The sequence below is a fragment of the Bacillus rossius genome, chromosome 7, assembly GCF_032445375.1.
Source record: "Bacillus rossius redtenbacheri isolate Brsri chromosome 7, Brsri_v3, whole genome shotgun sequence".
NCBI classification, from domain to species: Eukaryota; Metazoa; Arthropoda; class Insecta; order Phasmatodea; family Bacillidae; genus Bacillus; species Bacillus rossius.
The window spans coordinates 44859212-44874272 of record NC_086335.1 but is presented as its reverse complement, the minus strand read 5'-3'; the positions used below and the strand labels follow the sequence as shown (position 1 = coordinate 44874272).

Below are 15061 nucleotides of genomic sequence, written 5' to 3'. Positions count from 1 at the left end.
AAGAAGAAACTCAGTCGCTCCAAGTTTTTTTTATGTGTGGTGCGCGCGCCGCTAGGCGACAAGGCTATTCGTTGTACATAGTGCGAGAGAGACGGTAAACTGCCAATCACATTGTACTGTTTTGAACAGGTCAACGATTGCAGTTCAATATGATAGACAAGGGCGGCAATTCTGTGCTGTTACTATTTTCATAATGCACAGAAAGTTATGACTTATTTTAATGATATTATTATTTATGAAAACTTATTATTTTGATTGTTATTATTATTATTATTATGAAATTTTATTATTTAATTTGTATATTGTTCGCCCGCAAAAGTTATTTAAATATATTTTTATTAATTATGTATATCTACGAGAGCTATGCTCTATGACCTGAAATGGACTTATATGGACAGCCAATTGAGTATACCCCTCTAAGGACTAATGAACTTAACGAATAAACGATGATTTTATTCGGGGTATTACTTAAAGAAATTTTCATTGTTGGAAATTTTCGTTTTAAATTTACCGCATTTTTGTGTTTTCAATTGTATTAATGAGTGTTATTTACGGTATTTATATTGTAAATTACGCTAACCGATTTTGGTTTCGGCCAATGAGAGGCCGTGTTTTAGATGTGAGGCGTCTAGAACGTCTTAATTAATAAGAATGGTTGTATGAAGGCGTCTGATGCCGACGCAAAGACGCGAGGCCTATTTTAAATTTGAAATATAGCTAGCTAGATTATGCCATCCGACACTCAGGATGAGCTTAAACGGCGTATAAATAAATAATGTGTAAGATTATAAGGGCATATTCTGACGGATATGTTATTAGGAGTGAAAATCTGTAAGTAAAGATCTTGCATTTTGTATCGCCCATAGACATACCCTGCTGTATGTAATTTCTTCGTGAATCACTTCGATTTGACTACAAACTGATTAGTTTTCACGTAAAAGGTGTCAATTATCCTGAACTACGTCATGAATTGTTATTTCCAAGATTTAAATTATTATTTTATTTTGTGATACCCAGAGGTGAAATGGGAGTACAAGTTTCGTGTCTCTACCATATAAACTGAGTTAAGCCAAGGCAAATACGAACCCAAATATAAACATAAATAGTAATCATACAAATTAATTGTGCTATGATTTCAAACATTTTTCTGTTATGTAAGAATGCGTCCGTAAAAATATCATTGGATTGATTTTCTGAACTTACACTAACGAACTTTTGTGAACGATTCATGTGTGCTACGTATTTTCCTGATGTTTAATTTATATAAGCGCATATCCACGAGTCATGTTCAGTATCGTTAGGATTGTTTTTCTGTGATTTTTATCTAATTATATCAATATTGATTTTTATCTCTACACCTAGGTTAGTTGTCCCTGATGAATAGCAATTTTTATTATCAATAAAAACCTGAATTCTATCCCTATGTGTTGATACATGTTACCTAGCTGCCTGTGTCCAAGAGTGTGGGTTTTATGATAAATAACATTTTTTTTGCATGTTTCTAAGGGTCAGAGTACAAGAGCATAACAGTACCATTGACACACACATATATATGTATATATATGTGTGTATATATATATATATATATATATATATATATATTTTTTTTTTTTTTTTTTTTTTTTTTTTTTTGAAAAATAGTGACAGCCAGTGTATATTGTCCCGACAACACACACACAACAAAAGGGTCTATTTATAAATCGACGAGTACTATTAATGGTACTGGCGCCAGCAGTAAGAATACACCAACAAGTTTAGCAGCAGTACAGTATATTACATTTAAGAAAATCTTAAATTAGATGTCACTGTACACTCAAGGTTGTTCCATATTCAAGATAGCTTTTATATTTGAGACTGACTGTAGCCTACGTATTCTGACATCAAGTTTACACATGTGGGTATATTCAATGATTCACTGCAAGCAGCAGTGAGCTATATACAAAACATATCTGCTGAATGTAACATGAGCACGTGATATTCTTAATTTTCACTTTGGAAAATAAAATAGGCATGAATAAAACAACAACAACAACCATGATGCATGAATAAAACAACAACAACCACCATGAATAATTTGAAGCTTGTTGTGTAGGGTCGAGATGCAATAATGAAAAATCATAAACTAATTGATATAACTTTACTTATTGCATAAACAGAAAAATAATATTATCATGCAGTATTTAAAATAATGTAAATTCATAACTTACACGTGCAGGTTCATCTTTGTACCGCTCTGTATCTCTATCTGAATAATGTCTACGTCCATACATCTCTAAAACAAAACAACAAAAAAATGGTTATGCAGTGTCATAAATATCATGTTTATACGTAAGAAATTGTTATGTTACTTGCAATAACATTTTACAAACCTGTGATGTTTTGTCTAACGTACCTACTTTAACTTCATAATTTCCTTCTGCATTATGTTTAGGGGAAATTTGGCAACCTAAAGGGTTTCATGCACAAAAATTAATATTTAAAAAAGCTGGATATTATTTGGCAAAAAACCTTCCAAATCTTTAAATAAAATAAAAAAAACTTTTTTGAAAATTTCAAAAATCATATCTCTAGCATGTGAATACATCTATGTACTCCATACTTGTGTCTGTACATTAAAAACTCTAAATTATTCCAGAAAAATTAATATTTTCTTTATTAGCACATTACAAAAAAATTAGAAACAATTTACATATTCTGCTTATAAATTTAACTTTACAACTTACTCAGCCAGCAAGCTATAATTTGCCGAGAAACTTTATGTCTGTTATTTCTATTGTCAAAAATACTTCTGTAATGTAATGATCAATAGATATGAAGTGCTTGTAATTTTAGCGTTCAGTGCAACATTCCTTTCCTATTTTTTAAGTGGGAGTTGCTGACACGCTACACTCACTACAGAACCAGTGGTGGTTTCATAAAACCAAAGATAGAAAGCAAAATTTGTTTATATTTATTTAATATGTTGTTATTGTTTCATGTATTTCTGTACAACATGACCTGTCCAATAACTTTGCGCAAAAAAAAGGAAATCTAAAGATTGCAGCACAACTACAGTTGGTGATTGGGGTCGAAGTCACTTTTACTTTGGGGCAAATTTTAAATGCAACTTCATTGCCCTCGTTATCCTTTGAGACCATTACTGAAAGTTGCCTCTCGGCATCAGTGCAACCTAGGGTATTTCGTGCAAAGCAGCAAAACAGTACCTGCTGACTGTGTGTTCAGTTTTAGTTATTAATTATTTTATTATATATATTTTATTGTCTCCGGCTTAGTAATTTAGTATTTGCCTGAACCATAATTTTGTATTAAATGTACGCACTGCCTGGTGAGAGTGGTTTGTTTTTGTGTCCAAAAGATATGCATGCAGTAGGAGGGGGAGGTGGAACGTGAGAGGCAGTGGCCTTGCGGTGAGCGCACAGGGCGGTCCGCAGCTCTTGGCGAGAGAACCAACACGCTTCTCACAGGATTCTGTTCATCATCAAAGTGAGTGGTCAAGAACCACATAAAACGTTTAGCAGACTATCAGGCATCATAGTCGTTCACACATGAAAAATCTGTTCTAAATATTTTGTGTGTAGTTTTTGGTTGAGAGTAGAACTATGTCGGGCAGTGTCGTGCCGTGTGCAGGAGTGTGTCGTGTGTGATTGGGTGAATAAATGTATTACCAAACTCTCGCGTAGCCATACAAACCGGGGTTATGCCTGAGTGTGACGAGTCTACAATAGAAAATAATAAATAATGATAATGTTTGCCGAAAATGTTTTTTGATGTTTTGAATTTCAGGATTAAGTACAAATTTAGTTTGGCAGTCTTTACTGAAGAAAAAGATTTAAGACAAATTTTAAATTCATGTTTGTTTTTTTTTGTTTCTACACAAAAACAAAACACTGTCCACCATAACACAATGTTTACAACAGGTCTAAAAAATTTTCACAAGAACACAAACCACATTTCCCTGCTCGAAAACATGAATGTTTCTTGATTTTGAAGATTCTAAAAAGTTCTTAATACTCACACATATTTTACATCTCGCAAATAAGTTCCGAAGTCACTTTGTGTCAACGGCACAGGCCAGGGACAAAGGTGTCCTTGGGATGACAGCTAAAAACTCGCTGTAGCTCCATTGTGGGCTGAATGCAGACAGACTGTGGTCGATGAAATTCTAATTCAAATGACTAAAACGAGGTTGATAAATGGCGCAGCCCGGACCTCAGCCGTAGAGTTTTTTCCTTCAGAACATTTTTCTTAAATGGCTTGATCCACTGCTGAATGTGACTTATTTATGCGACATCGAGCAGAGAACTGGTGAGATTACGCCACAGTTTCCACTTGGACACTTTCTTCTGTCTCATGAACCTAACCACCTTTCTCTTTCTTGAATACCTAACCACCTTCGGCTTACTCACATCTAACGACATGCTCTAGAAGGTAAGCAACTGTAAACACTTTTTTACAGTACTTTGAATGTTTCTAACCTAACTTCATCTACCGTTAAAATGGTAAACTATTTGGAATAAAGCAATGATGTTTCACAGAATGATTAGAAGGTAAATTGTAAGGGTTTTTGCTTTACTGTAAATGCCAAAAAAATTTTGAATTCCAAATGTTCTGGTTTTGAAAACTCTAGAAGTTCCTCTACATACCCTGAAAACCAGTGTTTCAAAATTAGGAACATTCAAGGTGGAAAAATAGTCTTGGCCTCGGCCGTAACATTAAACATCCCCGACTTTTAGAAAACAGCCTTGGCTATGCTGTTTTCCTAAGGATCTATGGAGAACCACAGGATCAAGATGGGTAATTTTCACGCATTGTTGCTTTTCCATTAATAAAATTTTAAAATTCAGAAAATACCTTTTTGAACACTAAAGACGTTCCTCTATTTACCCTGTACAAAGTTTCTTAATTCCTACTGGTTTATGAGAAATTACTGTTTGTAGGTCACATTAGATAGCCTATGCAGTGACGCAACCGTCACAACATTGCGCTTTAATCACGTTGCCAATTTTGCGGTTTTTCCACGTGTAAGAACGTGTACATTTTTGATGTGGATATTGTAATGCAATGTAACATAGATAATAACTTAAAAAAATTACATGACACCCTATTGTGCATCCAAACCCAAGCGTCAACCTTTGACAGGGTTCTTTTTTTAACAGTATGGAGACGCGAAGCACTTATTTATTACGTGCGACATGTAACTTAACTCACAAAAGGAATTATTACATTTGATACATGCAATGACAGGCTACCTAATGTAATCTATAAAATATAATATTTCAAAAAACCATTAGGGATTATGTAAAGCTGTTTTCTGGCTAAGCACAGAAACATCTATAACACAACATATCAAATTTTATAATTTTGTTAGCAAGCCCAACACTTACAAATTACAGATAAGAAACGTTAAGAAGTAAATAATTTATTATATGATCTTGATTTTTTTGGTAAATATTTACAATCGCGGTAGATGCAAAAAAAATTGCTAAAAATCCGAAAATACTGTTATTCTATGCTCTTTCACTTCCTCTTTTCAAATCAACCGGCGGAGATAAGAAATTCCAAATACTTTAGGAGATATGGAATTTTTAAATTTTGAACATGTAGAGTAGCGGTATTTGCGAAAAATAATTCTAAAAATCTGAAATTACTTTTATTATATGCTCTTTCACTTCCTCTTTACATTAAAACCGGCGGAGATAAGAAATTCCAAATACTTTAGGAGATATCGAATTTTTAGATTTTCATCACAATACCTGTGAATTCAGGCGGCCACCATTGTTTCTTGTTTACGAGACGAGTATGATTTTTTTCCGCGTAGGTGAACCGACCATTGTTGCTTGTTTACGTTTATGATTTTTTATTTTCGCGACGTAGGTAGAACGACATCATTTTCAACTAATGGCAAAGGAATGTACCCGCCTCTAACGTATCTGAGTTTTTAACGTTTCAAATTTTAATGTTTTATTTGTTGCGCAAGTAATAAGTAAAAAAATTACGTGAGTTCCTACCGTTCATCCTTTGTCCCGGTTTGTTAGGTCAGGTCAGCTACATTATAAATACTTTAAAACTAAACAACCATTAAAATTAATTTATATTATTTTTAATGTCTGCTTAGTTTGAGAGTATTAATAATGTAACTGACCTGACCTAATCGACCATTTTAATTAATTAGGCATTCACGGGAACGGTAAATCAAGACGCACATAAAGTTCTGCCATTCCCGATTACACCCGAACCATTTACCTTCGGCCAACCTCGGTTTTATTTATTAATATTTATATTTCTCTGTTTATTTTAATGTAGCTATACTAACCTAACTAACCGTCCATAGTGTTTTAAAGTGTTTTAATGTAGCTAACCTAACATAACATAACTATAATAAAAGTATTTTCAGATTTTAATAGATACTCCTAAACAAGCAACAATGTAGTCGTTCACCTACGTCGCGGAAAAAAAAATTGTACTCGTCTCGTAAACAAGAAACAATGGTGGCCGCCTGAATTCACAGGTATTGTGATGAAAATTTAAAAATTCGATATCTCCTAAAGTATTTGGAATTTCTTACCTTAGCCGGTTGATTTGAAAAGAGGAAGTGAAAGAGCACAGAATAAAAGTATTTTCAGATTTTTAGCATTTTTTTTTTGCATCTACTGCGACTCTACATATGATGAAATTAAAAAATTCGATATCTCCTAAAGTATTTGGAATTTCTTACCTCCGCCGGTTGTTTTGAAAAGAGGAAGTGAAAGGGCACAGAATAAAAGTATTTTCAGATTTTTAGCATTTTCTTTGGCATCTACCGCGATTGTAAATATTTACCTTTTTTTTTACACCCCTCCCCTTGACAATATGACTCGAATCCATATGAAAGAAGTTTTAGCATTTCCCCTTCTGGTGCGCTACAGTAACTGTGGAGCCAAAATAGACACTATTGAAGAGGGCCATCCTAATATAACAAAGATTTATTAGTTGCTATAAAATAATATTTTTTTATATCTTCGAGTGAATTAAGAATTCACTACCTTCTTGCGTAAGATAAGATAACCTGGTACGTGTTAAATATTGACTTATATCCTTTAAAAATAAATAAAATATGTCATTTTAAAAATATAACTCACCTGCCAATTGTTAATATAATATTCCCTATTACTTGTATCTAGGCACTATTACATTCTCATAAACGCACAATGTACGAAAGATAAAGAGTGATAACCGCACACTTAAAAAATGACCTGCGAAAACGGCAATATTTTCCAGCAGGAATACCATAATCGAATAATAAGCGAAGCAAAACAAACTCCACGTAAGTCTAAATCGGAGGCGTAAACTTCACACAAATACACTTAATAAATGATACGTAACAACAAATTATGATGGATAGATGCTCCCTGGTATAATGTATCTCATTTATTTTCACGTCCGACACACAAAAATAAATTCTTAATCCTCAAAGTACATAAGTTGATAAACCTGACAGTAAACCACCTAACGCTTTGCTTTAAATAAAAATTATTTTTACTCCATAGAAATGTTAATAAACCGGTGCGCGGAAAACGCTCAGGGTATTGATATTGAATTGTCAAAAAGAAACTATCGGTTCCAAAAGAGAATCAAAAGAAACCATCTTGGTTCCATCAGTTTTTTCGGCTCCGCTATTCTTTATGATTTGCTTTAAAAAAAATTGGTTTCCTTAAAACATAATATATGATTTAATCTAATTGCTTAAGTTAATAATATGTAAATATTATTTCTAAAAGTTTTTTTGTCGGTACGCAATATCTTCCTCAATACCTCGTCAAAATTAAAATTTGACTCATCAATTTAAATGTAACATTCACTCCTAAACGCTAAAAATGAAAATAAATAGTATTAATTTAAAATTAAAATTAAAATTAATTAAAAAAAAATAATTTTACACATATTTACTCGAGTTTGAGATAGAAGATAGTAACTGCTGCTGTATAGATAGATAGGTCTGCCAACTTGCATTGGAATGTCTCAGGCTTAGTGAAGTTCGTGGCGGCCTGAGAACTAACGGTGCTAGTAGTAGTAGTTAAATAAATCATTAACATTGTGTTATATTAGGGTTTTATATAAAATATAATCATATTCCTAATTCCATAGCAATTTCTTTAAAAAATTTTTGCCAAATTACTTTTTTTTGTTGGATGCTTGGTAAATGCCTAATCTGTGCCAATGCCTTAATTTTAAATGTAAAATAAAAACTGTACCAGTTGGTATCGAACCCGATCCAATAGATTTCCGTGCCATGCACTTGACCACAACATTATGCCCCTGACTTAAAAATATTTTAAAACATTTTCGTGATACAGCCCTTCAACTAAACTAACAAATTAGGATGAAATTTAAGACATTGATAGGGATTAAGCATTTACCAAGCACCCGAATGAAAAAATAGTAAACTTGGAAAACATTTTTCAAAAATTGAGATGGGATGAGGAAAAATATCATTTTTTATACTAAACTCTCAATTAACAAGTTCCACAGTTCGCACTTCTCACTGGAGGCACTGGAGCAAAGCTCAACATTGGTTCTCCCTTACCAAGCGCTTGTCCACACACACGCTCTATGTCTCTACTTAGTCTTTGGTTTCTGACATTTGACGAAAAATCTAATAGGTGATGTTATTGTAACTTTTTTCCCCCCCAAGTGGAAAAACAATGTAATTTATTTTTGTATTTGTGTTTGATTTAAAGTATTTATTTTTTGTAATTTTTTTTTAAACTGTGGTGTATTGTTGATTATAAGTAAGGGAAAATAATACGTTCGCTATCATAGATGAAATGGGAGACCGAAGATTTAGAGGTGAACGAAATGGATTTCGGGATCGGCAGCGCAATAACTGGAATCGACGAACAGGTTAGATCTACGATAACTTTTACATTTGGTTTGTAAAAAAGCAGAATCGATGCTTTTTCGAGCGAGATAATTAATTATCCAGCTTTTTTTTTTACTTCCTGATATGTTTTTGAATTATTCTCTGAAAGGTCTTTGCGATACTTAAGGAGTCTACTGGCAGTGTGTTGGCCGCCAGGGCAAAGGAATGAAATTATTCTAGAGCTTAGGAATAGACTAGACAGGATAGGAGAGTTGGGTGAGGTAGCTGGAGACCTTAATATGCAGGGATGATGTGGGAGCAGAAACCGGAGGAGATGGACAGCACGAAACCTGACTTATAAAAGAAATTAGTACTTTTGATACACACAATGACAGTTCCTTGTATACGTCATATGTGCTATTGCACTTATCAAGTTTGTGCTTCACGCCTCAATACAGCTAAAAAGAAACACCTGTCAAGGTTTAACGTTTGGGTTTGAACGCACAGTAGGGAATCACTTAATTTTTTTTTTGACATGATAACGTCTTATAAATCTATGAACGCCGGCTGCACGCATGAAAAAGCATGACTCATTGTCACGTTCCGCCTGAGCCGAGCGTGCAAGCGAGAGCGCGGAACAAGCGTTAGAGAGGCATGACAAGTTGAACCGGCCAACCACCATGCGATAAAATCTGCTAAAATATCAAACAGGTTAAGGTGGGCTTTTTAAAAGCAGCAATTAAAAAATTTGATTTATTTGCCCAATTTCATCATTTCAAATTAATAATTTATTGACATTGATTTGATTTCAGTTTATTTCTATAACTAATTGTTTGTTATTATATTTAAACAAATTATTTAAATTAAATTTCCAAAAACTGTAAATAATATTTGAAAATAAAAAAGTATGCAATTTTTCATCAATGTTTTCTTATGACGTTATCACGTTAAATTATCGTCCGTAAACCAGCTTTACAGACAACCCCTTTTTTTTGAAATCATTATTTATGTTCTATTGTATTGCAATATCCAAATGCAGAATATACACATTCTTATAGAAAACCACAGGATCAACAATGCCATTAAACCGCAACATGTTGACGGCTGCTTCACTGCCTAGGCTATCAAATGTGAACTACAAGCTGTAATTTCACAGAGACCCGTAGGAATTAAGAAATGCTGTTTACAGGATAAATGGAGGAACGTCTTTAGTGTTTGAAAAATGTTCTGTCCAAATTTTATTTTTACTGCTTTAGGGAACAGTCACCTTAAGTTGGGGGGTGAGAAGGTAGGTATGTAGATACTTACGGTGATGTTCCAACAATCTCTGAAGAAGGAGAGGAAATCACTGGAAAGAAGCAGTAGTGGTATTTATTTACAACGGAGGTAGGGATAATGCAAACCGGGCAAACTACAGACCAGTCAGCCAGACGTCCTGTGTTGGGAGAGTAATAGAGAGGCTGGTCAGCAGTTATGTGGTGGGGGTAATGAATGATCTAGGTTGGGTGGACGATAGACAGCAATAATTCAGGAGAGGGTTTTCGTGTGAATCACAGATGGCAGGGTTGCTGGAAGATCTGTTGGAAGTGGTGGACAAGGAAAAGCAAATATGCAATCTTCATAGGCTGTGAAAAATCAGTCAATAGAGTAGGTACCTCACAAGAGAAGGAAGAGATGTTGGTGGATGATGAGAAGGTGGTTAGTTGGGTAGAGACTTCCTGAGGGTATAGAAGTTAAATAGTGAGGGTAGGTCAGGGAAGGTCTGAAGAGGGGGAAGTAACGTCAGGAGTTCCGCAGGGAAGTGTGTTGGGGCCCGTGTTGTTCACTGTAATGAACAATATTAGAGATGGGATGAAGGCCAGGATGAGAGTGTTTGTGGATAATTTGTTTGTGTTAAAGTTGTTGGTGGAAGAGGTGACATGAGCAGACTGGAATGATGGACAGAGGAGAATGGGACATCGCTAAATGTTGAAAAGACGAAGGTTATATTCACAAGGATGAAGAAGGTAAAGAGGGAAGTGTATTGCTGGAAGGGGCAGGTGATAAATGAGGCAGATGATTATAAGTACCTGGGGGTGACCCTGCAAAATAACCTAGGTTGGGAAAAATAGGTTCAGGGGGTGGTGAGAAAGGGGTGGAGGGTGCAGGGAGGGTGGGTAAAGGAGAAGCCATACTCCACATTGGTCAGGCCAGTGATGGAGTATGCGGCTATGATCTGGGACTCCTACGTAGTGACTGTGGTAAGGGAGCTGGAGAAGGTACAGCGTAGAGCAGCGGGTATGTGGAGAAGGGAAGGGCAAGAGGGGGAATGCATACTCCCATTGAGATGATTAAGGAGCTAGAGTGGGAAGCATTACCAGAGGTGCACCCAGAAATATTTTGGTGGGGGGGGGTTGAAGTTTGTTTTTTTTATGAAAGAACACCGGTTTCAAAAATAAAGAGGGGGTGTCTGGGGGTCCTCTCTCATGAAAATTTGGATTTCTAAATGAAAATTGGTGATTTTTAAGAAGTTTTTGTATCTAATTATTGAATATACTGCTGGTAGAAAAAATAATAATTTTTAGTAGGTACGGTACTAAATTTTGTTTTAGACAAGAATCAAACAAAGATACCTTTATCAAACCCAGGGTCTCGTCTGCTCAAAATCAGTATTATTTTAATACCATGAGAATCATAGCATGCATTAAAGTCCACATTCTGTGCAACTTAAAGCACTGACAATGATGGTTTGCTTTTTACTGCATTCACACACACAAATTAAGTTCACTCTACGAGTAAAAACAAATGGTATAACATTCACACATATAATGTCTAGTTAAAACTGCAGAAATACAGTCCAAAATTATGCAAAAATTGTGATAAACGTAGCGCACAAACAATTCTTAGTTTTTATATAACACAAACTAATTTGTAAAAAAATTAAAGTAGGCCTAATTCAAGTAATTCACAGTAGCAGACTACAAATGTAATACTAACACCATAATGTATACACTGACGTGAAAACATCTCACAAAGTTTGGTAGATTGAGCGCTGCCCATAGACCATCAGACCTATTTTGCTGGGACTGGGAATGTTTTTACTTTTTCCATTCTAGATTTTTTCTTCACATTTTCGGAGGGGGTTTAAACCCCCAACCCCCCCCCCCCCCTCTCTCTCCCTGGGTGCACCACTGAGCATTACAGTGGTGGAGAAGGGTGGAAAGGTTAGTCAGACTGTATAAGGTGATGAAGATTAAAGGGAAGAAGGGGCAGCTGGGAACCAGGGTACAAAATGGTGGGTACAGAGGACGGAGAGATCACGGAAGATATAGAGGGAGTGGAGTCACATGGATAGGGACAAGGAGGGCGTGGCATGTGCTGGATGAAGGAATGCTGGTGGTGAGAGATGCAAGAGACATGAGGGGACGACAAGGCGGAGGATAGTGAGAAAGGGTAGGACTTTTTGCCACCATGTGAAAGCTTAATTAGAAGTGAAATCAATTAATGAATTATTCATCCTGGTGTTTGATTGGTTGTTTAGGTTAGTTTAGCTACATACATTATAAATACTGTTAAACAGTAAGGATGATTTGTTGCTCAAGTTCGCTACTATTTTGCAGTAGGCTATTTTTAATATAGCTTACCTAACCAACTGTCCACATTATTTAAAGTTGTTTAAATGTGGCTAACCGTACCTATTATATCACAGCATGTCACAATATCAGTTTTTTTTTATAAAGATTCTTACCCCACAATTTCACTGAACTTCATAATCTTTCCCACTAGTGAGTGTTTCAGAATACAGTAGGAATTTGAGGCAAAATAGAGAAATATTTGTAATACTAAAAAATACCCTTGTCTTTTTTTATTTTAATAATTAAGCCACAATTTTACACATTTATCACAAAGTAAGTAAATCTTACATATTTGAGAGGTATTCGTTAGCATTCCAGTAGCTGTCAGTATATGTTAGATTACAGTGTTTGTTGTGGAAATTACAGATTCCGACCAGCCCTCGACTAGTGGTGGGAGCGGCTATGTTCCCAGGACTCGAGACAGAGGCCGCGGAAGAGGAAGAGGAAGAGGGGGAGGGGGCGGGCCTCCGCCAGGCTTGAGTGGGAAAGAGATAGGTGAATGTTCACCTGCAACCACAAGTTTCTTCTTCCTTATTGGGATTAACTTATTGTTCTTGAGACATAATTTAGTGTTTCTTGCTTGGTTCAATTTATTAAAAATCAAATATTTGTTTGTTAAATCAAATGTAAAAAAATATTGATAAAAATTGTTTTCCGGCTGTAATCCTCTTTAGTAGACATTAGTAATTTTCCTGCGTGGCTACGGATTTTGTAGTTGCTAGACTACTTGAACCATTTTGAATCTAATGTATAATTTATTAAAATAAATAATTATTTCAACACAATTTCCTTATAATGTGTGAATGAAAATTTTGAATCATACTTAACATTTTTTTTTTTCATGGATAGTTACACATAGAAAAAAATTAGCATAAAAATAAAGCAAAATAAACTTCACTTGAAGATATTGTTATAAAGTCATAAAGTTGCCAGTTCCTAACATTTCCTTTTTACTGTAAAAATTCAAGTACTGTTATAGTAGGTACTGAAAATGTTAAACAGGGCCCTCTAACTTTTAAAAATGTAACCTTGACTGCTAAATATGTGAAAATAACTATGCTAGGAATTTTATTTTATGAATGTAAACTTTTCTTGAAAAGTCTTTTAAGTGTAGCAGTATTTCATGTGGCAATTAATTAATTTAACCAGTGTGTATTTACATTGCATTGTTATTGAGATTGTTTCAGGATGGGCAATTTTAGACTTTGCTTTGTTATTGTAGGCTCAGAGATTTGGTTCTTTTGTATTTACAATTATGTTTGACATTGGCTAAATACTGATTTAGCAGTAATTAATATAAAATATTTTCTCCAGGAATGTGGTATCGGAATAGAAGTATTCAGAAAAAGGAAGAGAAACAATCTGCTGTGAGTATTTTGAATTCCACTCTGACTGGTTCAAACTTGGAGTGATAGAGAGCTAGAGAAATTTATAAACTTAGTGTGGTTTGCTCAGTCATGAATTGAGGCAAATTAAACCATTAAAAGTATTACAACTCTATTTGATTAACTTGCAAAGTTTTTTGCTAGAATTTTCTCAACACAACTGTACAAGTAAGTTTTCATTTATGACACACCTGATTCTTTTTGTTAGTAAATATCTTATTTTTGCTTTACAAGTTAGGAATATGAATTTTTTTTTTTTTTTTTTTTCAAAGTTTGGCCTTGCAGCAAGCATTGGAGCAGATTGTGTGTTCAATGGCAGTACGCAACTGCCGTTCTTCCTCTTAAGAGTCATTTCAGTGACTCGACAGCTGCCAAGTGTACCAACAGCTCCTGCCCAGTGCTGCAATAAAATTATTGTTTTTCTAGAGTCTTGCAGTGAACTTAGATGCCAGGCTTCAGCGTCAAATCCAGGACGTTTTAAGCTCGATCGACTCTTCGTATTTGCGTCCGTCAGCTCGTCTCGGTGTAGAGAAAGGCTGCAGGCCACAGTCTGTAAAGAGAGCAGCCACCGATGACGACGATGGCGTAGAGATCATGGAGTGCAGTAGTGTGACGGACGTGAAGCAGAAATACAGTGCGGGTGGTGGTGGGGTAGGAGACGGTGGCGAATCTGCAGCCAGTAAATATAGGCATATCGCTGAGAGCAAGTTCAAAAATAAGTTTCTGCAGAACATCACAGGTCAGTTGTTTATGCACTCTTTATTTGATTCTTTGACTGTCAAGGTAAATTTCTGTTATGCCATAACTAAATAATAATATGTATTCATTGTAATCCCGTGTGCAAGGTTTTAGGGTGGGTGATATAAATGCAAGGGAAGATTGGTGTTGTATAAAAGTTGTACCTTGAGTTTTCCTAGAATTGGAATGAGGAAAAATATCATTACAATACATGTAGCCTCATTTAAAATGGTGAAAAACTTAAATCAGGTCTAAAGGGTTTTCATTTAATCCAGTGCGTAGTTACAAATGGTTTTTCAGTTTTAACACTTCTTAGCCATTTATTAATGCAAGGGAATCACAAAATGCTCTTAATTTTTCTGACCAAGTTATATTCATGTAGTTTTGTTTTTATTGCAGACTAATTTTAAGACACTAAGTTAGCAAAAAAAAAAATTCTGAAATTTAAATTAGGCTAATTAATTTTAAATTTTACCACAGTTGCT

At 34.9% G+C, this 15061-nt stretch overlaps 2 protein-coding genes across 4 annotated transcripts in view; one reads left to right on the top strand and one right to left on the bottom strand.

The window, feature by feature from the left end:
- The window catches only part of LOC134533937 (ATP-dependent DNA/RNA helicase DHX36-like), a 63519-nt gene extending 55991 nt beyond the window's left edge, over positions 1-7528 (bottom strand). The window contains exons 1-2 of the mRNA XM_063371756.1: positions 7119-7528; positions 2208-2272 (exon numbers count right to left, since the gene is read on the bottom strand). Coding sequence (XP_063227826.1) covers positions 2208-2270 — 63 coding nt within the window. The 5' untranslated portion in view covers positions 2271-2272; positions 7119-7528. The remainder of the gene's footprint in view (positions 1-2207; positions 2273-7118) is intronic.
- Positions 7529-8591: 1063 nt separating this feature from the next.
- LOC134533935 (ATP-dependent DNA/RNA helicase DHX36-like) overlaps positions 8592-15061 on the top strand; it is a 34035-nt gene continuing 27565 nt past the window's right edge. The window contains exons 1-5 of one of the 3 annotated variants that reach the window (XM_063371754.1): positions 8592-8683; positions 8800-8880; positions 12820-12948; positions 13768-13820; positions 14265-14577. In XM_063371754.1, the coding sequence (XP_063227824.1) occupies positions 8805-8880; positions 12820-12948; positions 13768-13820; positions 14265-14577 (571 nt within the window). In that variant the 5' untranslated portion in view covers positions 8592-8683; positions 8800-8804. Of the gene's footprint in view, positions 8881-12819; positions 12949-13767; positions 13821-14264; positions 14578-15061 lie in introns of those variants that run through there. The other 2 variants (XM_063371753.1, XM_063371755.1) reach the window with 2 other exon arrangements.